The sequence below is a fragment of the Bemisia tabaci genome, unplaced genomic scaffold, assembly GCF_918797505.1.
Source record: "Bemisia tabaci unplaced genomic scaffold, PGI_BMITA_v3".
Lineage (NCBI taxonomy): Eukaryota > Metazoa > Arthropoda > Insecta > Hemiptera > Aleyrodidae > Bemisia > Bemisia tabaci.
In genome coordinates, this window is record NW_027311734.1 from 188,139 (window position 1) to 215,901 (window position 27,763).

At 42.0% G+C, this 27,763-nt stretch overlaps 1 protein-coding gene across 3 annotated transcripts in view; it reads left to right on the top strand.

The window, feature by feature from the left end:
* Positions 1–27,763, top strand: part of tup (LIM1_Isl and LIM2_Isl domain-containing protein tup) — an 84,572-nt gene that overhangs the window by 32,142 nt on the left and 24,667 nt on the right. For all 3 annotated transcript variants that reach the window (XM_019052230.2, XM_019052233.2, XM_019052234.2), the window contains exons 2-3: positions 5,703–5,892; positions 8,003–8,277. In XM_019052230.2, coding sequence (XP_018907775.2) covers positions 5,703–5,892; positions 8,003–8,277 — 465 coding nt within the window. The remainder of the gene's footprint in view (positions 1–5,702; positions 5,893–8,002; positions 8,278–27,763) is intronic.

Here is a 27,763-nt window from a genome sequence, read left to right on the forward strand (position 1 = left end):
GTTCATTTTCAAGCGTGCCCCGGAAAGCACGGGGACTTACGGGCGAAAGGGCTCATTTCGGAGTGGGGTTACGTGCTTACGTGGGTCGAGCGAGGACTCGAGGTGGTGTCCAGCTCGGACTCGAATGTTTTCTTTTTCCCTCCTCTCGGAACATGCTTCGAATCAACATCACCGCGCTCGATCACCACATTAATCAACCGCGGAGTTATCAAAGTCGGAAAGGCCCCGCTGTCCCGCGGTTCGTATCAAAAATACCCCCCCCCTCCCCATTTCTCGCCCCTCCCCTTAAAAAAAGTCATAGCAAGACAGACTCGGGTGGGGACGACAATCCGTCTACGATTTCATCGGACAATTCGAGAAAGTTTTGGGTCAGTTGTGCGTGTCACAAGACTGTATACAGGGTGATCCAGGGTTAATCGGCCAGACTGCAGGAGCGTGTTCATGGGTCAAAATAAGACTTTTTTGTTGCATAAAGTTTCTTTCCAAAAGTGCTCCCAGTTGGAGCTACGACCCCCCAAAATTTCGTAAATTAAATCGTTTTTCCTGAATTTTGGCAACATCTGGGAACCAAATCTTATGAAAATTTGTATTCTCCTGCACTTTTGTGCCCTGCATTCATAAATGATCTGAAAAAATCGAAATCTCAATTTAAATAGGGGATTTGGGGGTGTTTCGGCTTCTGCAGGCTGGCCGTTTAACTAGGGATCACCCTGTATTTATTATTGAGCCCATCCCATTCTAATATTAAAAAGTTCGTCGTTCCCCGGACGAAGGAACGTAACTCCATTCGGAGGTTGCAAAATCGACTCGAATTATTCAAGTTTTAACAAGAATAAGTACCAGCTCAATTTTTGTATTATTTTTCTCATTTTTGCATGAGATCAGAAGAGAATCAGTGAAATTTTCAGTTAGAAATGCCCCGGATTCTCCGGTGAAAATTTATTTTGCGAGGGAAAATTCGGCAACATTGAAATGAGGCTACTTGCCGTCGGGGGACGACAAATTGTAAAAGATCCGTCCAAACGCAGATTCGCCAATTTGACGTGCAGCTAAAAAGAAGCTGATCAGCGTATTCAAGTGGATACCTTGCGTGACCTTATCCCTGCAGAGAGAGGTGGCTGAATATGGGAATGGGGGTGGACTACATCACATTACCTTATCTTTGTGTCGCCATTACACAGCCTCAACTTTGAGAATTTTTTATTGGCGTAGAAATTTATTTTAGATAAAACCATTGGCACTATCGTGTTTTACGTGAAATTTATCGTTGGAATAATTAGTTAAATTACAAATTCTCAGATAAAACTGCTGCGCTGAAAAAGATGCCCAATAAGTGTTGAAATGATGTCAGATTGTTTTCGGATAAAAGTTATTTCTAGAAGTCATGCGTATTTGGACAAATTGAATCAGAATTAGCCTAACTACATCACACCTTGTCTTTTTGCTTGTCTTCTTCCACTATATCCACATGGAGGCCGAAGGTTCTGCTTTGTAATTTTGTGAGTGTTTTTCAGAATTTAGAGGGAATCTTAAAATCATTTCAGTGCATTATGTAATAAGTTTTATTTTTGTAAAAGAAAGAAAAAAAGAAAAAAAAATTACGCGGGTATCACGAAGTATGAAACGCACTTACGCGGATTTTGAAATTCGCCAATTTTCCCTCGTTTTCAAATTGACAAAAATATATATTGAAGAGAAAATTTGTTTAAAAATTCGAAGGGAAAACTTTGCAAGCTATCCATATATTATCAGACAGAATTTTGGCAATGATCGCCTGTTGATCGGCGTTTTCCCTCACACAGGATCACAGCACTGCCGCACTATGTAACGCACGTTCTATGTACAGAACGCCGCACGACTCCTCAGATGTAGCCAAATTTCTTTCAATAAAAACTTAATTTACTAAGAAAATCGTGAATATTTTTCTTTAATTTTTCACGTAATTGTGTTCGCAATTTTATCTAAATCGTCTGAAAATTTCAAGGAAAAATACGAATAATTTTCCCCAGTAAATACACGTTTTATCCGGGACAATTTGACAACTCTCGTACTATGTCCATACGGCGTTTTTTCCTGACACGGCAGCACGGTAGCAAAAGCTCCACAAGAGGGTCCCGCAACATCCGCGAAGGAAATCTGTACGAGGTCGTTAACGGCGGGAAATTAAGCGTTCGGATCGATTAAAATCGCGAGCGTGGAAAACGGAGGGCCTCGGCCGGTGATAAGGGGTTAATTAGTATTTCTGGCGGTGGGTCGCGGCGCGCGGGATTTATCGGGAGGTTTCCCGGGCCGCGCGGCACTTAGCCGATACGGACGGCCGGGGCCGGCGACGACTAATTAACATGGAGACGGCAAAAAAGAGACTTCCACTTCTTGCCGCTTTATTAATGCTAAAATCGTGTCGCGCGGAAAATTAGCACTGAGCCCCATAAAATCGGTGTCGACGGAGCCGAGGCTCAAAGGGGAAAATCGCGGCTCCAGCTCCGGCCGCAGGAAACTGGTCCCCGCGGGCACTCACTCACCGGCCTGCCCTCCCGGACTGGTTCCAGGGGTCCACCTTCCGACCGCGGCGCCAACCTTATCTCTTCGCCGACTCGCGGTCAGTCGTCCGGACGGCCCGTGCTTTGCGCAGATCGCACAGTGGCCACGGCCGAACAAGCCTGGGCAAACAAGCAACAATAAGGGGTTGAAGTATGGGTCAGCACAAAAGTGGCATTATGATTTCGACTAGAAAAGCTGGGACCTAGAATCTATCACAAAGTAAGAAAACAGCAGGAACGAGTAAGAATGAACTACAAATTTCGTAATCAAGGCTGACATTTTGAAGCGCCAATCAGACAGGGCGTTCCCAACTTTCAGTCTCATTTACAGCTGCAAAAAAAAAAAACCCCAAAAATTAATGAAGAAGACGAGTGCCAACCTCTAACTTCATTCTTTAACACGCAACTATCCAAATTTTTAAGCTTTGTGGCTTGAAATTTGGATCTATTTTTCGTTTTACTGTTACTTTTACTGTTATCCTGAAAATTCGAAAGTTCATCCGTCGTCTCCACAGCCATCAGCAAATGATGCGTACAGTGGCCGCTAAATCCAATCGGTAACAACCTACTGATAAGCTCCATTACAGTAGAGGGTACAGAAGGGTTAGCTGCGTTGCTCACAGAATCGTAGTTTGATGGTTTCATTCTGAAGAATAGCAAACAATACTAATTGAGAGTGTAATTGTAATATCACTTGGATTTTTCCGAGTGTCAAGTTTCAATGCGTCCAAAAATGACGGAAACTTGTCTTGGAGAGAAACATGGTGGTTGACATCATTCATCGCTGAAACACTTTGAGTTGGATAACCACTGTGTGCCGTGTCTCCAGGAACCGCCGATTTATTCCACGTATTTATGCCAATGACTATTTAATGACAGCAATTCGAAGTCAACTGGTGTCATCTCCACTGATTCTTAGCTCCGCTGGCGCCCAATAGCCCTCTTTGATCCCGAAGTGGTCATTCTTTTGCTTCGGAATCGCTGCCGCGTATTTATGCAGATTCGCAGGCGGTAATGGCGTTTGGCGGAAAAAGCAAAGCAAAGCGCTGAACGAACAAAAATTGAAGGCGTTGTGGAAAGAATATTGGGTGAACCTCAATACTTTCCCTCCGTCAGAGGTAAATCTAGAGAGAAGCTGAAAAGTGGGTCATTTGGGACTCTCTTGGGTAGAGGATGAGTTTGGAATGCCCCCGAAATTTTGAGGGACAAGCCTTTTTATAGTACATTTGTTGAAAATTTCAGTCTGTATACCTAAAACCGCATGAGTAAACTTTGACCGAAATACGCATTTTAGCAGCAAAAACGGCAAAAAAACGTGAATATAAGACAATAAGATTCATTAAAAGGTTTTTTTTACCTAAAAACAAAGTAACAAAAAATTTGATGGCCATTTTCTGGTTTTTTTTCAGTCTCACCGTAAAACTATTTCAGTAAGCTTTTAGTTTTTCATAGAAGCTATGCTTATTATTTTACTTTCTCTCTTTTGCTGTTCTACGATTTTTCCTGATTCCTCCTTTCCCTTCTCTTTCTCTTTGGACCATCCCACTACACTGGAAAAAAAAACACATTGGATCTAGAGTCCAGACTCTTAAAAACATTGACAAGAAAAAATACTCTTGATTTAATCGGATTTTTGCTTAAATCAAGAACCAAGCCTCTTAATTTGAGCGGATTTCCTTTTGATTAAAGCCAAAATCTGATTGAATCAAGAGTATTTTTTCTTGTCAATGTTTTCAAGAGTCTGGACTCTAGATCCAATGTGTTTTTTTTTCCAGTGTCTGGCTTGGCCACTGCGTCAGCGTAGCAAGAAAAAGTTTTCGGTGAGCACTGCCCACTTTTAATCCTCCACGAGCGGCTGGCGCTCTTGAAAGTTTCAAAGTTACCAGTCACGGCCGCAGCGCGGAGTTGCAAGCCGAGCTGCGGGAGTCGAGGATCGGGATCGGGAAGGCGATCTGCAATTGCGGGCGCATGCCCGGACGGGGGTTCCCTCGCCACCCCCCCTCCCCCGCCACCCCCCCTCCCCCGCCACCCCCGCCTCCCGGAGGACGGCGGCCCAATGGACTCCACCGGGAGGAGGGCGCCGGTCCCCAGATCCTCCCGCCCCACGCCGCGCACCGTCCCGTGCCCCGCGCTCGGAAACTTCAACCCCTTTCGCCGTCTCGCGTTTCCACGCGGCTCCATTTTCATTCCCATTCAAATCCCTTTCGCCGGCCCCGCTCCGGTCGGGGCGCCCTCCCCATTTACATATTTACCTATACAGTTTCACTCTCGCTTCCGTTGCCATCACCTGGTTCCAGAGGGCGCCACCGCGGCCAACCCTTCCGTATCGATTTCCTCCGTGGAATCGGAATCAACGCCGTCTTCGGCCCCCAGGCCGAGTTCCTGACAATGCGAACGGCTGATTTTTCCACCCCCACACACACTTCATTGTTATCGTTATTGAAGACAGCAGTTGCGTCCAAATTTTAAACATCCACACTGGGAAAAAAACACATTGGATCTAGAGTTCAGACTCTTAAAAACATCGACAAGAAAAAGTACTCTTGATTCAATCAGAATCTAGCTTACATCAAGATCCAAGCCTCTTAATTTAAGCGGATTTCGTTTTGATTCAAGCAAAAATCCGATTGAATCAAGCGTATTTTTTCTTGTCAATGTTCTCAAGAGTCTGGACTCTAGATCCAATGGGTCTTTTCTCCCCAGTGTAGCTCTCTTTAAAATTCGACTAATCTAATGTGTCTTTCGCACGAAAGAGGCACTACAAGTTGAGTACTTTTTTTAAACGTATGATCGTACTAAAATCGAGTTCTTCCTTTCAAGAATAAAAAATCCATTTGAATGAACAGAATTTGAACGAAAATCTTTCAGGAGAACGATTCATGTTAAGTCCGGTCAAAGAAGCGGAGTTTTTAACTGAAAACACTACTCCAATCGGTCTCCAAGTTCGCCTTCAATATATTGAGTAGGCAAATTCACGACTTCGGAGTTAAAATAGTTGCATATATGGGATTATATGAACAAAAAATTATTTTCATGTCAGACTAATTGAAGATACTTAAACTTTTGTCATTCTATTGCACATTTAATTTAATTTGTCCTGTTTTTATATGATTAAGACTATTGTATAATTTTATACTCATTTTATTTTCTTGTTTGTTGCAGGGAATAAAAGGCCGAGTCGATGTATGGGGTGCGGAGATCAAATTTATGACCAATATATTTTAAGGGTAGCTCCAGATATGGAATGGCACGCTAAGTGCCTGAAATGTGTGGAGTGTCAACAATATCTAGACGAAAACTGTACCTGCTTCGTTCGAGAAGGCAAGACTTATTGTAAAAGAGATTATGTTAGGTACGTATTCTTCGTTGCATCTATTTAATTTTCTTTTGATTTTTTTTCATACAAGGCCAAGTTTTTCATGTCTTCATTTCCATTCGCATATATAATGGACTGTTTTTTACCTTTTCGTATCCTACCATTTCAGTGGCTCGGAACTCGATCTTGGTGTATCAAGTTCCATAAATACAAGGTTGTATTGGATATGTTTTCAGAATAATTTTTAGAGCGTTTTAAAACGTATCAAAAATGTCAACCGTTCTTTTTTGCAATGACGCAATTATTTATATCTACGTTACTTTTGTACCCTTTCTATCACGAACGTGAAATATGTCTGGTGTGCCTGATTAGTTCCATATTGGTTGGCGCCACAACCGGAAATGAGGAAAGGGTTGTGGAAGAACTCTGACCTGAATGAGATGTGCATCTTCCCCTTTGGCAGTTTGCATTGTTTTTTGAGAGTAGACAAATCCGTTTATCTTTGTTGCCAAATTGCACTCATGATGAAGAAAATAACTACAATTTGGAACAGCCATCCTGCAAGAGACATTGAACTCTTTAAACTTGAGTTTGGGGACAAATGCAGTTTCCAGAGAAAATATACACTGTCATAAGATTTGCTGCAAGAATGAATAGGTCACGACTACTAGGTCATTAAACACAGAGTACACGGAAAAAAATAGGGGTCGCACAACCAGCGGCTAGTTAAAAATGCGCCAGATACCGTGCGGTAGTTACGATAACTACCGCGGTGGAGGTCACAACTAATCCGGTAGTTACATCAACATCTATGGTTGTTGATGTAACTAGCCGCTGGTTGTGTCGACTACCCTATTTTTTCCTTGTATTATGCGTCGCCTTCCCACTCAGGAACTTCCGTATAGTTCATGTTCACTCATCGATCAAAAATATTTTCCCGAGTCTTTGATATGGACATATGACCAAATTATGTCCATAAACTTAACCATGCACGCCCTCTCTGAACTTCATGGCTTCTTAACAAATATCTTCGCTCTGAGTGGCAGTTTAGACCCTCACAACCGCCCTAGGAACCAGATTGATAGAAACAAGCAATCGTGCAGGATGGGTTTTAACATTGACGTCAGGGTGGGCTAGGGGTAGTTAACTCCCCCGCGGTGGTGTATTGCGCCCTATGAAACAGGAAACTTTGCAAACATGCACAAGACAGGGTGGAAGACGGCATAACGGTACTAACTCTGACACAAGATGAGAAGCTGCGTTTTGTCACACACAGCAGCCTAGCGACGCGTAAACCAACGCAGTCAGACTTAACTGCGCATTAAAACGCACGTTTTTTTCTGGTGCTTAAGGTTGGCGATTCCTTTCTACTTCCGCGCGATCTGGCGTCGTTGTTGAGAAACAGCTCGACTCTGCCTGGACCGCACACGCCGCAATTTCTTCCTTGACTAGTTTCGTGCCAAAGAGCATCATTCTCCTGAGGGGTGTTATGCTAGGATGACAGCAAACACTTATGCGAACACGAAGCGTACACCTCTGTTTAAATAATTTGATTTTACAATGTACATATGAATGATTTGACATTGACTGCATTGAGAAACTCTGTGCTACTGCTCAGCATTCGGTTGAAAAGTTTGAACTTTTGCATTTCACCTACATTCAACACTGGAAAAAAAACACATTGGATCTAGAGTCCAGACTCTTGAAAACATTGGCAAGAAAAAGTACTCTTGATTCAATCGGATTTTTGCTCGAATCAAAACGAAATCCGCTTAAATTTAGAGGCTTGGTTCTTGATTTAAGCTAGATTCTGATTGAATCAAGAGTACTTTTTCTTGTCTATGTTTTTAAGAGTCTGGACTCTAGATCCAATGTGTTTTTTTTGTCCAGTGTATCCACGCGCTGTACTTTCGAAATACAGATAACGGTATATAGTAAAAAAAACCTATTCGGCCCGATGAAGCCAATCATAAAATTTGTCCAAGATTTTCGATTCTGCATGATTTCTAGCTAATTATATACCTAAACTCTTTCCCTCATTGGACAGTTTTCTTAACTTTTGAATTTTTTGCATGTCACCGCTCATGTACGCCATTTTTATCCGACAAAAGTGACTTCAGTTGGTGTTTCTTTCTGTGTGTTTCAGGTTATTCGGTACAAAATGTGATAGGTGCAATTTATGTTTTAGTAAAACGGATTTCGTGATGAGAGCCAAATCGAAAATTTATCATATAGACTGCTTTAGGTGTAGTGCGTGTGAACGGCATTTAACGCCGGGTGATGAGTTCGCGTTAAGAGAGGATGGACTGTTTTGTAAAGAAGACCACGAAGTGCTCGAAAAAGCTACCAACGGTGAAAACAATAATAATAGCACGAATATTAATAATAACAGTTTACATAACAACGAAGGATCCAATTCTGGTGAGTCACTCTAACATCATTACATCTCCTTGTTTCTGTCCTTAATTTGGACCGCGTTTAGCAACAAAGAACAAAATCACATCAGGTATTGCAAAATGTAACTGGGCAGTTTCATTTTTCATAATAGAACGTTTGAGTGGATTCCTTTGAAAATGTTAAGGAATTTGCTTCGTACTCTGTAGAAAATTCAGTGTAATTTGCACAAAAATCCGCACGACAGTTTTCATGTAAAAAAATTGAATGTTACAATTAAATTTGACAATAGCTGATTTGCCTTGGTTCCTTTCTGCTTAACGAGGTCCATTATTTTTTAAAGGGCTCTTCCTTCCGTAAAGATTCCCAAAACATTATATTTCTCGGATCTTCTTCATTTGAGTATTGTGCGGAAATACTGCAATATTGTTCCTTACACACAACACACTTCTAAAAAGTACCATCCCCTACATTTTTCAATGAGAAACCTTGAATCCACCGCGCATAGGAGGGATATTAAAATGTTGTTAAAAGCCCCCCAGTAATTTTTTTTTTTTTACAAAAAAAAGTCGTGGGTATTATTCTTTTAGATTTCTGGAACTACTAGATTTTAGAGCTTTGTTGGCTCTGAATTGGTAATCTCAATGCAGAACAATATTCGTATCTTTTTGAGGCGTGTGAATCTAGGGCTATCGCTACTATTTTACCCGCAACATTGTCCAGTTCTAAGAATTGCAGGAGGAAATTAGTTCGTGAGGGATCTTGACCTATTTTTTAAAGTGCGCATACTCAATCTAAGCACTTAGTGTACCAATGCACAAAACTAAGTTGACTCCAGAAAGTAAATTAGGCAAAATACATAATTCATCACTTTCCTTATTTCTATACATCATGTACTTCCCATCAAAGCCCATTTTGCCTGATTTTGATCCAGCGCTATTTAACGCACAGATTGACCACTTGGATAAAACTCCGTTGAATGAGAAAGGTAACTGACATATTTGCGATGCTGAAAAACCGTGTGGTAACTTTAAATCATGCATGGTATTAAGATTACTATCATGGCTTACAGTGTTGTTATAAAGCTGAAAGTTTGTGAATTGAGGGTAAATTTGTTTAAATACGAAGTTTACTTTGAAATTAGTTGTGTTCGAAATTGCAGATATCTCTATACAGTGTTTATAAAAGTCTAAAAGTTGATAAATTTCATTTATATCTATAGGGAGACTTCCCAGTAAACTGAGCATGAAAATTGCTTTGGTTAAGAACTGAGCAATTATTAAGGCAGTGATAACAGAATGATCTGCTTTTCTAAATGTTAGATTAAATGGGAAATGCCGCCACGTCATTTCACAAGACAGTAGATTTCTCACTTTTAAATCTATTTTTATCAAATTTTTCATGTCAGAGAAAAATCGAAAAAATTACTGTGAACCCATCAAGTTATTTCCTGCGAAGCAAAAATAAATGCATCATTCAAACTCTTAATTATTTCTCGAAAACGTCACTTTCTCTCTCATTCACCGGTGACTTCGACTATTTTCTCCATTTCATCACAACCTAAAAATACACGAGACAGAGCGGTCGAATACTCGAAACAAGTTGTCGGTCATGAGTGAAGTTGTGGAAGGAACGAGACAGGAAAAAAACTAGAGATAAACATTGCTGCAAATGTCAGATGTCGGAGTACTCGAAGAGCGAGAAAAAGTGCAATTTCTCCCTCTCTTTTTATGGCCCGGACGGACAGAGGGCCGGCCAAGGGGGTCACCCTCGAGGGGGCGCGAGGGTGGGAGAGGGGTTGGGGAGGCGGGCGACAGGGGAGGACAAAAAGTGAGGTGGAGTGGCGGCTCTTGAGTCAATCAAAGAGCCGGAGTCTCGGCTCTTGTTTGAGCAGTTCCAATCATAATATTGACTCTGAGATAACAGAGAGCGGCCCAACTGCGACCGACTCGGGGCTCGCCGAGGAAACGCGAACGGCCGCGGTCGCCGCGCGCCAGAGCTCAACCTCCGAGAATTCGCATCTGTTCTTGATTTCTTCCGTTCCTGTCGAAAAGACGTAACCGCAGTTCCGCATGAGCCCTGTTAAGGAAAAACGCCGTATGAACCCCCAGGCGTTGCCCAATATCCTTTGATAAAACACAAATTTCCTGGTGAAAATATGAATATTTATTTTCATATTTTTCATATAATTTTCTTCGCAATTTCACCTAAAGTTCCTGAAAAGTTCAAGGAAAAATACTCAAAACTTGCCTCGAGATTAAACGTTTTATCGAAAGAAATTTGGCAACTCTCGAATTTTCATACGGCGTTCTTCCTTAGCATAGCAGTATAGCACCACAATTTAAGGGGATAATCCTTTACGGTTTTTTCGGGAGATAAAATGTTTGATTTTAAGAACGGTTCTCCGGTTTCCAGCAACTCCGGTTCCGCATGAGCCCTGTTAAGGAAAAACGCCGTATGAACCTTCAGGCGTTACCAAGTTTCCTTTGATAAGACGCGAATTTCCTGGTAACTCTATGAATATTTTCCTCCCAATTCTGCAGATAATTTTGTTCGCAATCACCTGAAGGTCCTGAAAAACTCAAGGAAAAATTTTCATTACTTTCCTTAAAAACGAACTTTTTATCAAAGGAAATTTGGCAACTCTCGAATGTCCTTACGGCGTTCTTCCTTAGCACGGCAGTACTGAGCATTAAGCTTTACGGACGATACCGCTTATTGCTAAAAATAGTTACGCTTTTGTGTTGCGTCAGTAGGGTAACAGGTGCCGCGGAGCTCCTGCCATAGAAAGGATATCAAAAGGAAGGACCTCGCATACTAGATTTCTCTACGGGCCGATTATTGGAATTGATAGACAAAGCTATAGACAAAGCAGAAAAAAAGTTTATGGAGGGATCCTATTGATGGAAGCGGGTGGTTTAATGGACAAAAGAGGTAATGGACTAACTGACGACAATCCACCAGAGACCATACAATTAGTCCATCATTTTCTCCCTTACTTTGTAGGAACCACCCGTTTCAACCGATAGGATCGCTCAATACTCCCTTTTTCTTCTTTGCCTATCGTTTTGTCTATCAATATCAATAAACAGCCAGCTGGAGTCTCTTTGTAGGGAGCATCAGGGGCCGAAGTTCACCCCACTCACCTTTTTCCCCCTATCGTTTAAAAGTTATGTTTGAAAGTGAACGCTCAAATTCGCCTTGAGTGTTGAGAAATAATTAGTTCCGCTAACGCGAGTATACTGTGCAAAAACCAATTTTAGTAACATCGACCATGGCAGCCAAATCAACCTGGACCCATGAGAAACTGTCAAGTACCGTGCCAAGCGTTTTTTCAGTTCGCCTTCAAATTGTTGATCAGGCAATTTCGCGACTTCAGGGTTTGAATAGTTATCTATATGTCCTCTTCAGATACGAAAACTAGCATTCCTCGTGGATTAGGCAAGCGTTACTCTCGAGAATTAAGCATTTTCTTTCGGGCCCTGACAGATTTCCGAAAATAGGTATGATCGGTAAAATTGCATCGCTCAATAAAATTGTCTGGGAAGCTCTCCGGATAAATTTCGCTCCATTCTCTTAGCGTTAATCACATAATGAAGCGCAATTGATTGCATGCTTTGAAAATATTTTTTCTAGTGTAAGCTGACAATGCTGCAATATTGATCCGCGATTAGCCCGAGCTTGAGGCGGCCGCGGCATGTCAAACATCTTAAGTCAAAATCCGTGTACTCAAACAAAATGTTGCATCATAGAGTTAGAACGTTTTTGATCGAACCGAACTTAACTTCGATATCAAACGGAAACGTTGCTAAATCACAGAGAATTCTCAGATAATTCAGCTCTATGTCTTAGAACAGTGTGAATGGATTATTCCAAAAAAAGCGTGAACTGCATTGAAATCCTGTAGAACTAATACTTTTCTTTGTATAATTCAAGCCCACTAAGTTGGATAAACATTTCCCAAAATCTGGCGAACCCGCATTTACGCGTCACTCGCAAATGTAACGATATTGTTTTCTTCATGCTCCAGTGCCTTAACTCCACTTAAAAAATTCCAGTTTCTCGACCCTTCATGCTCTAGTGCCTAAACCTCCAGTTAAAAAATTCCAGTCTATTGCAATCTTTAATTTCTCGCCGAAGAGAGGTGAAAAGAGGGTGGACCTAAAGTATATCTCGGTATACTTTCAATCATTTTATAATGAGTGAGAAACGGTCATTTCATATTGGGTATATTATTTTTACGAGTTTAAAGAACTTTGGAAAACCTCCCTGACTCCCCAGGAAACACACATTTTTATTGAAAAAGAAAATTCACCTGTAGTCGTAAAACGAAATTTTTCAGAATGAGGAATAAACTGATTTAAGCCAATATTTCTGGAGTTTAAAACAATTTTTGGTGATCAAAGCTTAACTGCATTCAACACGAAGGATCTGACTTATAACGCAAAATTTCAGTTGCTTGATACTTCCCACTACTTTCTCAATAAGCAACACTATGTGCTATTTTAATTTTCAGGTTTCAGAGCTTACGGTTAGTTTTCCGAAATTTTCGTGTTCGCTCTTAAGAACAAGAGTACAAAAAATAAATGCAGAAACAAGGAAGAAAAAAAAATTGAAAGCAAATAGAGTAAAAGATTAAAAAAATGAGTAATTATTAAATTTTCAAAAAGGATGGTTTATTTCTTAAAATGAATGAGAAAAGTCATACTGTGCAATATTGAAAACTTTTAAAAAAGTAATCGCTAAATGATGAAAAAACAATCGACGAGAAATATGTCCAATTTCATATTATGACCAATATTTTGTCGAGCTTACAGTGCAATCTTCTGCCGCACCTCAAACACATATTTATATCTAGCAAACAGTCACCCAGCTGTAGGTGAGAAAGTGGCGCACTGTCCCACGCCCACCTAGTGAGTGTATCTTTATCAGAGCAAACGTAGACCAAATTCCTGGAAATAATCATTATCAGTTTCCAATGCTGCTTTTCCTCGTACATTTAAATACCATGGAAAATCACCAAGGGAAAGTTCCTTCGATACCAACCGCAGGACTCAATGTCAAAGAATTCTAGTATCTACAATCGTATACTAAACATTACGACATGAGTAAGAGGGGGTTCTATTCAAATGTATCGTTTTTTAAAATTATTTTAAATTTTCCGCCAGAGGAAGAATTGGATGATCCAAAACGGAAATTGTATCCTCATAATTCAATGCTCAATATTTAAGTTCACCTCATTTGCAAAAACTCTAAAAGTCTAAATATTATATCAGAATCTTTTAATGAACGAAATCTTTGTTGCGCAAGAAATGTTTGTCTTAAAATTCGAACAGTTTGCCATGGGTCCATTTTTCTCGAGAATTTTGAGCCGTTATCGCGTGAACACGTGTTATCTAGCCACGAGTCATTGAAATATCTTGGTCAATAACGCATTCTGAAGGGAACATAAAAGATATCTATGAGAACTGAATGCTTAATTCGCTAACGGAACGAATCTTTATTATGCGTTTTAAAATTCAGTGCGATAGGAATAACGTGTTATTTTAATACACCTTTCGCCCCATATTTTTTTGCTGTTTTCCTCCTTCCTTTTCCTTGTTATTTACTGAATTTTATCAGGAATTAACATTATATCAGCATGTACGCGGCAATACTTACCTGCAGGGAGCTATCCATATCATTCTAGTTTTCAAAACCCTGAAAAAATACGGGAGAAGGAAAAAAATTGCGGCATAAGATAATCGTAGATAGTAAATGACACTTTCGCTATGGCACGGGGAAATCAGATTTCCAATAGTGCTGTTGAGAACACAGTCGTGACTCAATTTTTTTTCTCATTTCGAGGAATTAGCGAAAAACTTTTTAACTCGTTCATATACATTTAAAACGGCCGGTGGCGCCAAAAAGTCATCGGCCTAGCTGTTGCATGTTGTCAATTTTCGAACATTTTCCATCGGAAAAAGGGGGATTGAAAGCCAAAGTTTCTCGAAAATCATAGAATAGGACCTGTTATTGTTTCTGTTCAAAAGTTATATGCCTACGCAGTATGTGCAAGATACACTTGATCCGATTGTATCAGAGAGTGCTTTCTGGCGACTTTGATTGCATCGATGACACTTTAAATCCTCATTGTATTCTAATGCTTCAGTGGAAAATGTAATACAGTCATAAAATGTGAGGGAAGCACAAAACCCGGTGAAATAAGTGGAACACACATGTTTAGATAAAACAGCTTGACACAATTGTTTAAGGTCATAGTTTTTATAAAGGAATATAATTTACATTGTAAGCTGTGTCATCATCACCCAAACAGTTAATTTCATTTGTATAAGCTGAGCTGAAAGAACAAATTTAGGAAATTTCAAGGGGCAAGGGTTTTACTTTGACATTATATGTGGTTTTTTCCCTTCACGAGCTTTTGATTAGATCAATTTTCTCAATTTGGAATAGATGCACAGCAGTTTAGTTCTGGGTCTCGCCACTGACAATAATTGAAAATTCTTAAATTTCAAATATTTTTTATAAAAATTGAAACCATCAACTGGGCTTCATTTTGCAATAAAAGACCCCTATTTCTGCTCCGTACATAAAAGCACCTGGCGACAGGGAAACTAATGACACGTACATCGTTTCTAAAAGTCGTCAAAAATTTCGGTTCCTTATTCTACCGTGCTAAGGAAAAACGCCGTATGAGCCTCCAGGCGTTGCCAAATTTCCTTTGATAAAACAGGACTTTCCTGGTACATTTATGTATATTTTCCTTTCAATTTTTCAGATAATCTTGTACGCTATTTCACCTAAAGCTCCGTAACATTTCAAGGGAAAGGATTCACAACTGTCCTCAAAAATGAACATTTTATCGAAGGAAATGTGGCAACTCTCGAATGTTCATACGGCGTTCTTCCTTAGCACGGCAGTATCGCAAAATGTAATCCGACCGTAAAGTTGAGAATGGAAAGTGAGTAAAGGCAACACCGGAGGTTTTTTCTTTATCCGCTATGCACGATGTCGGTATTCCTGTCGTGGCCCTAAGCTTTCGGGAGGAAGAGCATTAGCCAAACTACTGTTTTATCCCACGAGGAGAGAACACCGTATCTCCGCTCGGAAATGATGGGAAGATGCGTTGTTTCTGCTCAGCGACTCAGTGTTGGCGGGAGGGCATGGCATGGCATCGGCCCGGGAGGCGCGCGGGCGTCTGCCCAATGCAGGTGGGGTCAGCAGAGTAAACCATGAATGCTTTTAGCGAGATTAAAACCCTAGCGCCACGTTAAGCCTATGACGAATAATCAATACCTGCCGTTTTCGTTTTTCCCTCGCCCCTGTCGGCGGAGTCCCTTTCCGCTTTCCCACTTCCTCAAAATATCCTGTTTTCCTGTCTTTTAAGCCTCCGTTTAATACGCCAACAATAACGCCTCCCCGCCCGAAATTTTCCTGCCGACGTCACAAAAGCTTCCTTTCATCTCCCCTCCGCCCCTCGCCGGGGGTATTGTGACCGTTAATCCAGGCGCAACCCTTTCACTGCTGGTTAACTTGCCGACTTTATTGGTCGGTCGGTCTGTGCTTACCCTCCTGTCATAAAGAGCTAAATGCCCGGGTATTATGTAGGAATTCTATTTTCACTCCACTCGTTCACTCGTTTCATCGAGGTTAGCACCCGAAAAATTACTACTCCGAGTTGGTGTCATTGGTCGGTCGAATCGCTCGACTTTTTCAACCTGTAGGTATAAGATTTTTTTATTAGATTATCTGACTTCATGAAGAGACATGCTTTAACTGGACTGAAATCTTGCTCCATTCGGAGTTCAGTGATTGAACCCAGTGCCACGATATCAGGTCTTGAAAGAAGAAAAAGAGGAAGAATAAGAAGAGAAACAAACAAATAACCGCATGCGGTTGAAGACGAACTATCTGCACATTCTTGTGAAGGGCTGGTCGTCAGGACCCGACCCCGGAACCAATCGGGAAACCTGGACACGGCAGGGCGCACAAAAACAGCACGAAAAAAAAAAACACGGCGCTGGTTGTAGTTTGCTTCCTTCCTCTCTCCCGACCTGCCTGATTCCTGATTCTGGGTCACCTTTTTCAGGGTTGAGTCCTGATGAATAGTTTACACAACCTCGGAAAACGCAGTCCAGACGCCGCCACCGACCCAGAGGACTAAGAAACACCCTTTCAAAATCTTGCCTTAGAAATCCCGATTCCAAACCGTAAAATTAGTGCATTAAAGCGACCATTCGGCAACCACTGGTTGATGAATAGGGCGATAAATTGTCGCCTGTAAATGTTGTCGGACAAGGGAAGGTGGCGTCAATCGGCAATTGGGTGGTTTACCTGCGGCGTGACCGAATTCAAGAAAACAATCCCGCGTTGCGTTCCCACGACCTTGAGGTCCTTTCATTCATACTTTCGGCCGGGACCTATTCTCCCGGTTGTAAAAGGACGGCAACGGCATTGACAGTGGAAATGCCGCCGAGGTGCAATATACTTTCTAGGGCTGTAAAAATATTAGACGCGCGCCGTACCGCGATAGTAAAGGTGAAAGGGGCTCCGACGACGGCGGCGCGGGATTCTTTTCGCGACTTCTCGCCTAATTCGCCGGAACATATTTCGTGGCACACCCCAATATCATGCGCCAGGTTTTCCAGCCACGGCTGAGTCGTGTGTACCGGCCGCCGTGCTAATAAGAGCGCCGTCGAATGTTGCCAGTTCGCTTCGGACCAATACCCCCTTGACTGACCTTCGGACACGGAAAAAATGAGAGCACGAGGTTGTTGGATGATATAGATGTATCCATTTAATTGCGGTAGTGCCCAATTTAATTGTCATGGTACTCCAATTATTGTAGTGGCATCCCAATAAATTAGTAGCTTAATGTTGCGGTGCCACCCTAACTCGAGTTGCGATACTACGACAGCTAATTGGAAATGTCCATATCATTCAACAAATTCGGGTATACTGCCGTGCCAAGGAAGAACGCCCTTTGAGCCTTCAGGCGTCGCTAAATATCCTTTGATAAAACACAAATTTCCTGGTAAAAATATAATTTTTTTTTCAGATTTTTCATATAATTTTCTTCGCTATTTCACCTAAAGTCCGTGACTTATGTCAAAAACCAATTTCCTCTCACTAAATTGGATGCAGTCCATAATTTTATTCTCTTGGTCAACCACGAATCCTAGGGACTCTGCATTCTCTTCTACAGGAATTTCAACAGGCGAGAAGAAAGTGACCTTTGGAGATTTAAAATTTTCTTTTGAATATTTTTAAGAGCCTCACCATCAATCCTAATAAGCCATCGCTCCAAAATTTTCCTTAAATTAAACTTAGTTTGTCGAACATTGGTTCGCTGAAAATGTCACATATCAATTAATAATCCCAGACAAATATTAGTGGTAGAAATGTATTCTTGACTCGAAATAAAGGAAAAGTTGTACCTGCGGAGGTGCTGTTCCTGAAGTTTTGCGTAGTTAAAGAGGTGGTTTTCCTCATCAGAAGGCCCAATATCAAGACTTGCTTGGACTCGGTGGGAGAACCCGACCCTAGTGATTAGCGGAGGATTAGCTGCTGAAACTCCAGATATCAGGAGGAAAAAAAAATGTGTACGAAGAAAGAGGAAGAAAAAGAGCAGTGAAACCTAGCAGACGTATTCAGGTCTGCTTGTTTAAACTTCTCTCCCGAATCAGAGCAACACCTCCTTTGCAACAGCATAAAACAGAGCATTGCGAGTAAACGCCTCGCGCCATCGCGCCATCGCGCCTTCAATTTTTCAGACGCAACACGGACATCCATCAAGTACGAATAGTTGTATCTCTGCGCCGTTGTCAACGCGCATCCTTTCCCCTGCTCTATTTCCATATCGCGCTTCATTCCGCCTTTCTTATTTGTAATTGTGCTTCAAGGGCTACGTGAACGACACAACCGATTGTAAGAGAGATGTATATTTGGACCTCTTTTTTATCATTTTTCTCTCAGAACCGAGTGACACCTCATTAATAGCTTTGAGCGGAGCTTTGCGAGTTCACGCCTCGCGCCATCGCGCCTTCAATTTTTCAGACGCAACACGGACATCCATTAAGTACGAATAGTTGTATCTCTGCGCCGTAATCAACGCGTGTTAAATTGTCTCTCATTCCTAAAATTTGAGAGGGTTAAGTTTGCTTAAAATATGCTATGATTTGTCCAAACCAGTGATCATTTTAAAATAAAACAATCGCTTAGAGGCCTCTAAAGCGCCCTCAAGGGCGCTTGTCTAAAAGTTGATATTTCGGCAGTAAGAAATAAGCTGTTGTGTCAGGAAAGTTTTTTGACGACCACCCCTAGAGGTCCCAAGCCGCGTCAAGTGGACCCTATTTTCTCTTCTGGGGGAGTAAATTATGGCGGTTCATCACGTTGAAAAGAGAGAAGAAAAAATCGAGGGTCAACCCAGCTGAGGATAGGACCCCACTTGTAACATTTATCATGCATTCTTCCCATCACAAGAATCCTCCAATTAGTAGTAGTCCTCAAAAATTTCTTCTACGTATTAATAGGGGAATCTAGGTGTGTCTTCAGCACCATTTTAGGTGATCTTCTATGAGCCTAGAATTCATTTTGGCCTCGATTTCTTTCCTTTCGTCATGATGTCGGTATGGCATTACGTCAGTGTGTTTTTGACGTTCGGGGGGACGCGGCAGGTGACAGCGCGATCTGGTGGCGGCGCCGCCAACACGCTGAGCGGGGTCAGGTGATAAATCACTCACGAAATCCAGTCCAAATAAGACGGAAATCCAACGAAACATCGCCTTGGTATCCGAGAGCGACATCCAAATGATAGGTGTAATGCCGGCCGAGCTGAGATTCGGTCACCGCTCCATAAATTATATCTATGCGTCAGTGCGAACGCAACCATCGCATCGGCTCAGAGGCGGTGATGCGGAATCGTTTACTTTGAAGTGCAAATACGCGGCGTCGGAGGTGTTAGATTCCCGCGTGTCCACCATCCCACCCGCGAGTTCACGTCATGCGGGAACGTGACATCAACGCCTTCCTCCAAGGATTCTTCAAGGAAATGCCTGATTTTTTTGACGACGCAGAATGAAATAAAGGCCATTATATTCAGGTTGGATACATCTAGACACAAAAGACCCTCCATTGGTATCATGACAATGGTGGAAGCTTTTACGAGTAATTTCAGGACTGCAACATCTAAAGCCCCAAATACACCTGCGAGATACAAGCGCTTGTTGGAAGTGGGACACCAATAGGAAGGGAGGATTTTTCTTGGCGAGCTATTGAAATTCTGGTTTCCCATTGGTGTTTCACTTTCAACGAGCGCTTGTAACTCGCAGGTGGATCTGCCGCTTGACAGTTGGCTTACCACCTGAGTGGGCGGTTTTTCCCCCGATATGAAACGTCAACGAATCATTGCAATATTTCTACTGAAAATCTTATACATCTTGGATGTTTTTTCCTCTAAATGCCCCTAGAAATCTCCTCTATGAATTGATAATAGACATCAATATCTTGATCATGAGTTTTTGTGCACTAAGGTACCTTTTCTCGTGGATGCCCACATTCTCTTATTTATCTCGCGAGATTTTTCCCTGACCTATGAGCGCACTTATGCTAGTATAAACTGCATGATAATGAATTAAATCAAAAGGAACTATGCGCATAGAATCTCTGTGCAAGATAGTTCTTTTCCGCATAATCTTATAAATATAATGCTATAAAGTCGCTCCTACAACGCACTCTGGCGTTCTGCGACACCCAACCGCCGCGCCTATGCCTATCCTCCCAGAGTTTATTGGGCAACTGACACAGCAACATCTCTTACCATCAAATACGCCCTTATAGTCCGAGAAACTTCCACAACCACATAGTGTGTTCGGATGGATTTAAAAATCGCCCGGACGATTTTTGGCCTCATGGCAATGGATCCGAAACTGATTCTGGATACTTCTCGGCCCTCTCTGTAAAGGGCCCGTAGCCAGCATCTCGAATGAGAGAGACGTGTCTCCTTGGGTCCCTGGACGGACGAAGGGTCTTTGACGGCTCATCCGGATGACACGACGGGACGGGACGACGAGACCCTCGTTTGCATATCGGGCTAATTGTCGATAATCTCGAGGCCGGCGGGGTCCGGGGGATGCCCGGGGAGGTCAAAAGATCGGAAGCCATTATGCAATAATTTATGTAGCTATTGTTTCCAGCGTCGACACAGAAAATCCCCCTCGGGCGGGGGCGGGGGCGGCGGGGAAGGGTCGGGAGGAGGGATGCGGGGTTCATTACGATAATGCGTGGCGGCATGTACGCGTATTATCGGGAGAATGCGCTCACTGCTCGCGCTTGTAATTCGCGTATTGTTTCCTCTGTAGCCGCTCGCCGCGCCGCGCCGCCCGGGCCGGGCTCGTCGCGATGCAGCGCGGTCCATTTTCTTGTCCTACTTGAGGATTCCGCGGCTCCGCCCTCCGCGATGCGATGCCCGGCCGCGGCTGTGGCGCGGTTCGGCGCGGAGCTGGAGCTTGGCCCCCTCCAAGTGGCGTCCGCTGCATGCGCTACTCGGAGTCGGATGCAGCGGCTTCTCCTCGCTTTGCTGCACGCTGCACCGCGCCGCATTGCGCTCGCAGCAAAGCTGGGAAACCGCGCTCTCAGCTCCGATTCAACGTCAACGCTGGCGGTTACTCGAGTCTTCGTCTTCCGTAACGGAGCACGAAAACGACGAAAAGGAAGAAGAAGAAGAAGAAGAAGAAGAAGAAGAAGAAGAAGATTAAGAAGTAGAAAAAGTAGAAAAAAGCTGAAGAGGGCACTGGAAAAAAAACACATTGGATCTAGAGTCCAGACTCTTGAAAACATTGACAAGAAAAAATACTCTTGATTCAATCGGATGTTTGTTTGAATCAAAACGAAATCCGCTTAAATTAAGAGGCTTGGTTCTTGATTTAAGCTAAATTCTGATTTAATCAAGAGTAGTTTTTCTTGTCGATGTTTTTAAGAGTCTGGACTCTAGATCCAATGTCGTTTTTTTCCAGTGAGGGGGGAGAAGGAAACGGAGAAGGAGGAAAAGAAGAAGATAAACAAGCAGATAGAAGGAAAAAGACAAAGAGAGAGAGAAATAAGGAGAGAAAGATGGTAAAGAAGAAAGATTAATACAAGAGGAAGAAATAAAGAAAAAAGAGGAGGAGGAAGAAGAAGGAAAATAAAACGAAAAGATGAAGAAGAGAAATTCCTCCTTCTCCTTTTCTTCATCCTAATTTTCCTCATTTTTTATCTTCTTCTTCCTTCTCCTTCTCTTATCGTCATCATTGCCTTGTATTTCAACTTTTTTTTCTTCCTCTTCCTCTTTTTTCTTTCATTTCTTTGCTTCTTCTTCACCTTAAAGTGTCCTTTCTTTTCAACCTCTTCTCCCTCATCTTAATTGTTTTACCTATTACTACCCTCTCTTCCTCTAATTTTCCTTCCTCATTTCCTCTCCTTCTTCCTCTTCTCCTTCTTCTCCTTCTTCTCCTACCTCTTTTTATTCCTCCTGCTATGTTTATTTCTTTTTAGCTCCCTCTTCTTCCTCCTTTTCTCACGGTCCTTTTTCTATCGCGTCTCCTTCTTCATTCCTCAATATATGCAGCTTAACTATATGGTAAGCTTCTGACTGCATGTTTTGAATGGTTTTGCCACGAATTATTTAGGTTAATGCAGTAGTGAAGTTTTGAGGAAAGAAGCAAAGATTAATGTATTCGATGCTTCGACCCTAAAAATGTGGGAGTTTGGTGCTATTTACGATTTGATACGGTAAAGGTTTCATTTTCCAACCAAAGCACAGGAATTTTAAGTTCGTCAAATGCAACTAGAAATTTTCGGATTAAGTCTGCATGAAAGTGCGTCAGATTGAATGAAGTATTCATTCTGAAAGTAATGCTCTATGTAGAATAGGACAACGTAAATAAGGGGGATGGAAAATAGAATTGTACAGTTTTTTAGAAATTATAGCAATAGTGACTAATCGCATTGACGCTCTGATTCCACGAAGCCATGTATCACTATACAGTGCATTATTTGATAGGTACCCCCGTACCCTTTCCAATAATACTTCTCGGAATTTCAGGCAAGAGAAACACTATTTCACCTATAAAATCAAGTGTGACATTATGTTTGATCTATTTTGACATTATGTGGAATTTCACCTTTTTTTCTATATTGGTTTCGCGAACTGTCAGCAACTCAACAGGGGTGAACTGTCAAGGCCTTCTTGCATGAAGGGAAAAGAACTGGTTTTGATACAGTCATATGAGTATGTTAAGCAACAACACACTATAGGGTACATGATCATGTAGTTCAAGTAGTTCCTCATTGAAAAATATAGTTCCAATGACATCGCTGCCCATGGAGGGAAATTTCCAGTCGAAAGATGAAAACGCCCGATGGATTTTTCCCTTCTCGAGTCCGCTTTCGGTCATTCTCATTGTTTCACAGGAATTATGGTTGTCGTACCAAATATTTTGGTCGTCCCAGTGAGAATTTTAGTGCAACCGCTTGTGTTCCGTTCCTATGTTCCAGTGCTCATTAGAGTTCCTATTGATCAAAGCGGAAATTTTTCACCGCGTACAGTTTCAAGCGTGTTTTTCCGTTCTTTAAAGCGCGTTCGCGATCAAAAAGGCTCAACGCCCAACCGCATTGTGCGTACATTTCGATTAAAAAACTTATAATCTATATTTGCAATGAAGAAAATTAACGACACGAAAATAGAACATCTGGAAAAAGTTCAAAGTCCCCCCTCACCGGAAAAAATACCCTTGAAAACGGATCCGTGCTCCCTGATTGAGATTAACCTATGGCGGATACCCGTGTGCGGTGCTGTTTAACGTCATTTTGTGCGTCACACCAAGCTCCTCTACAAAAACGACTCTGGGTTCACGTAAGGGAAAAACCTCCTGTTAACGTGAGCTCCGTTTAGCTTCAATTCATACGGACCGAGGGACTCATCTCAAGATGTAGTTACGTCCTTACGTCCTTACGTGAACGAAACTTGCAGTTTTTGCTTGAATTCGGGTTTATTGACTCGCCGGGAAGGTCGTGATACTGAAATTCCGCCAATCGCAAGTGAGGAACTGAGTACGATGGAAAATTTTATCATTCCTCCTCAGCCTCCCGCGGGAATTAGGTCCGTTACGGGACAGCGGAGGGGGGAGGGGGGGGGCGCAAATTCCTGGTTTCAATTAACTCCTCCCGAAAACTTTTATACGGAGCATACCTGCCGTGTTACGGAATAGAGCCGCGCGTGAGTGGAGTCTGTAATGAGCCTCGATACACATAAGAGATTGCACTAGCTATGGCTCATACAGAAATGCACTTACGGCTCTTTTCGCTACCACGGCAGATACGAACACGCAGTATATCTATTCACACATACACAAACAGCTTCACACACACACGGACAGGGATTACTTTCACTATGAAGAGCAACCGCGGGAACTTTCCCGGGAATTCTCGTTATTGTTCCCGGTACTCAATTTTCCGAGGATATACCATTGTTGCCGTATTGTATGATAAGTTAGCAATTTTCAGCAAACACTGAAATAAAAATCTCGGTGTATTTACTAAGAAAAGGGTAAAATTACCAAGAATTCAGGGTTCTATTTGATCCCAGTTTTTTCTTGGTAAAAACGCCAATATTTTTTATCGACTGTGGTAGAATTACCGAAATAAAATGGCAAAGTTACCGGGAATTGATTACCAATAAAAGTGGTATTCTTACCTGAAAAAAAAAAAAAAAAAAAAAAATACCGGTTTTTAGGTAAGCTTACCAATCTGTCTTTGTAAAATTACCAATAATTGGTAAAAAAAAAGTGAGATGGTAAAGGTAACGGACCGTGGTAAAAACGCCGAGAATTTTTTTTCAGTGAATAACTCAGCAAACAAGGCATGCCAATTTTATCGCGTAATTTATCAACTCTAGGAGGGATTTTTCTGTCTAGCGTGAGCAAGTTGCACTAAACTTCGAACGGAGAAGGTAGAGGATGAAATACTTTCAGGAATTTGATGTTAGAAGGAACTAAAGGGCTATCCCTAACTAACGTAACGCTCTGGGAGGAGGGGGTGTCGTGGAGAGCGTTACGCCATTTTGTTTTTGTGTCTGAAAAGATAAGGACCTACGTCACAAGAGCGGGTTAAAAATGCCAAAAAAGTACGTTATGTAGTTTAGAGACGGCCCCTTGCGAAGGACAGGGTGATCTTAAGGCAAAATTTGGTCTTGAAAAACAAACTCAAAAATATCAGTGCATTTCAGTTTTATTTTTCAGATAAATTTATTTCGATTGGCATCATCCTTCAACGAATAGATACATAACACGTCTGAGATTTTCTATGAAAGTTTCGGTTGGAAGGATATCACATTATTCTTTTTATGTCTAAAACCCAAAGTTTGATTGAAACTCCCGATAACCAAACAGCAAACTTTTATTGATGATTGTTATATTACCAGCAGAAGCAGGTTTGCCGAACGTGTCTTTCGGTTTTACATCTACTGCGCTCGTGTATTACTGCGTGATACCGGAAAACTTTTTTCACGGCTTTAACTCGAAAAGTTCTCCAACTCCGAAGTAGTTTTACTAGGAACTTTTTTTTGCCTTCATGAAACTAGGTTTGCCGGAAATCGGAGTTTGCCACGGTGACATTACGTTAAAAAATTTCAGTAATTTCTCTTCACGCTACAGAGATTACGCATAATCTGAGAATCGAAAGCGCTGAATTGCCGAGACTTTCGTGACGAAATAAGATTTGAGCATTTTCCTACTGTGAAAATACAGGTAGACTGCCACGCTAAGGAAAACGCGTGAGCAGAATGATCATACATGGAGACATTGCCAAATTTCCTCAGATAAAATGCGAATTTTCGTTGAAATCTAAGAATATTTATCCTGTGAATTTACAAAGAACTAGTTTTACCTTATCCGAGAAATTCAGGGAAAAATATTCATGACTTATCTTAAAAGTAAAGATTTTATCCGAGGAGATTTTGCAGCATCTACATGATTAAACGGCCTTCTTCTTTCGCGAGTCGGTAAATTTTTTTTATCTATACACAAAAATGTTCAAATCATACTGTCAAAATTATTATAAACAATCATACATAACAGTAACGCACAACGCTTCAGGGATGGAACCGCAAGGCAGTCGGGGGGTGTACCGCCCAGTGCCTCAGAACCTCTGCAAAATTATTCGCATCTAAATTATCAGAATTTGGAGCTCTAAAAAAACTCCAAAAGCCAGATGTTCGAAAAAAAAAAAAAAAAAAAAAGATCAACCCGTTTCTATTTTGATGAAGGGGATGGTCGCGCCCTCCAACGTCATCATCATTTTGGTTGTTCTGGATTTGTTTTTTATTTACGACCCCGGAAGTATTTTACAGGCCGATTTAGCGATTACCAGGGGAGAGGGGAGGGAGGGGGCTGAAAAGTCACCCGAGTTGACGCGAAAAAGCGCTCTCTTGAGTGCAGCGGTGCAGAACACCCTTGCGCCAGCGCCCTACAACACCCCGCCGACTGCGCCGTTGCCACACATAATTAAAAATCACCATTTTTTCTTAGTTACAGTACGAAGTCGGTTTATTCTCGGTGTGATATTGGCAACGATGGAAGTCTTGCTATTGTTAATGCTCGCGACCCAAGACCAATGACAGTTTCTACGGCCCTTATTACGTTAAAATAACGAAACAATCAGTAGCACTCACCCGCGATCCAAATTAAATTAAGCAGTTTCCGAGCCCAAAACAACCCCGCACACTCCCTATTTAAACCTATGTCCTCCCTCTCGCCCTCGCGCTTTAGTTACAGTGGACGAAGTTCTGCATGCTCTGGATTTAGCGACGGATTATTGCAGCAATGTTCTAGCGTTTAGAGAGAAAAAAAAAAGAATAGATCACATTTTTTTAAAAAAAAATTAAAATAGTTTTAAGCTCTTTTAAAAATATTTTCTCTCTTTTAAAACTCGTTACGTCCGCAAATTATATCGAGTGTTTGAAAGTCGGACTTAATTTTTTATCGAGGGAGAGATGGGTTCAAAATATCAAGGATATACCCACAACATTCGTAGATAATGTTTTGCCAGTCAGTTAGATAGCATAAGAAAAAATTTGGGATAGATCTTGGAAAAAGTTCATATTTGTAAATCTTCAAACATACTTTTCTTCGTTCCAAGTCAATACCACTCAGTTCTTTTACGTAGAGGCTGTCGAATTTATTTTGGATTATTTTCCTCCATCGTAGGAGAATATTCATTATAAGAAAAATCTACTTTTTCTTTTTATCCATGACACTTTTTTTAGTCAAAAGCTAGCTATAACAAGATGAAGTGGGGTGAAAGAAAACCACCAAGAAACGACTACTGCGTGCACCCTTCGACGATGAAAACTCAGCATTTTCACGAAGAAGGATTCGAGATATTTTGCAGTCTATAAATCACTTTTTATCCTCCCTGTGCGTTAGTTTAACCCCCGCTGGTTTGATTTTTCATCGCGGAACGAAGGGGCTGGCCGATTGGCCGTAACGCGCATTGGGACTCAATTAGAATTACTGCCACGTGACCGATACAGCGCGATGCCAAATTTTAGATTCTTCTGCTTTCAAGCACTTTAAGGTCTCTAATTATTCAAAAGATTCGACAACAGGCGAATCAGTCAAAGTGTTAAGTTTTTTCTCACGAACTTGCCACCACCCTTTCCTCTTGGGCTTTAAGTATCCTTATTGGTTGCGTGTGCACTCACACTGACGGACAAGGGATTGTTGGTGGTCGGTCGTGGAGACTCACAAAATGAGAATGTGTAATAATTGCTCAATTTTCGATTATCGTTCTCCCCTACCTCTTCTTGTGACATCATGTATATGGATGCGCCTGACAAATATCGATGGTTAAACCGCGTATGTAGATGTAGAGCGTTTCAAATAGCTCGTTCTGAAGATCTACCCGGTCAATTTTCGCTCTTTTTGCGGCTATCGATAGCAGACAGTTCCTAAATGAGCTCGCTCTAAGTACAGTAGGTAACTCACGAGAGTCTGCTAAGGGGGCCTTGGGGGTGCTCTTTGGAGGTTGGACCGGGTAGCGACCCAGGGGCGTACCCCCCAGTATTATAATAAAAATTGAGCATTTCGAGTCAATTTTGCAACCTTGAGATACAGTTACGATTTTTCGTCCGGGCAACAACGATTTTACAATAAGAGCGTGTTGCATGCAAGTTCGGGAATGAAGATGGCGATGGGCGCCCGAGTCGGGAGTGCGAGAAGAAAATAAGGGGGCCTCGAGAGGAGGGGGGAGGCAGCAAGAGAGGAGAAAGATTAACATTGGAGAACATAAAAAACATAGCAACACATTGTAATACGAGTTGTCGGACGCCTGATCGCCATATCTGATCTTATGAACACACGTACTGGCTCCGCGGCGCAGCGGGCGCAAGCCCCCCTCCTGCCAACCCCCCCCCCCCCGCGGCAAGAAGGGGGGTCGCGGCGAGGCGCTATCTGATCTTATGCTTCTGTAAAAACTTCAT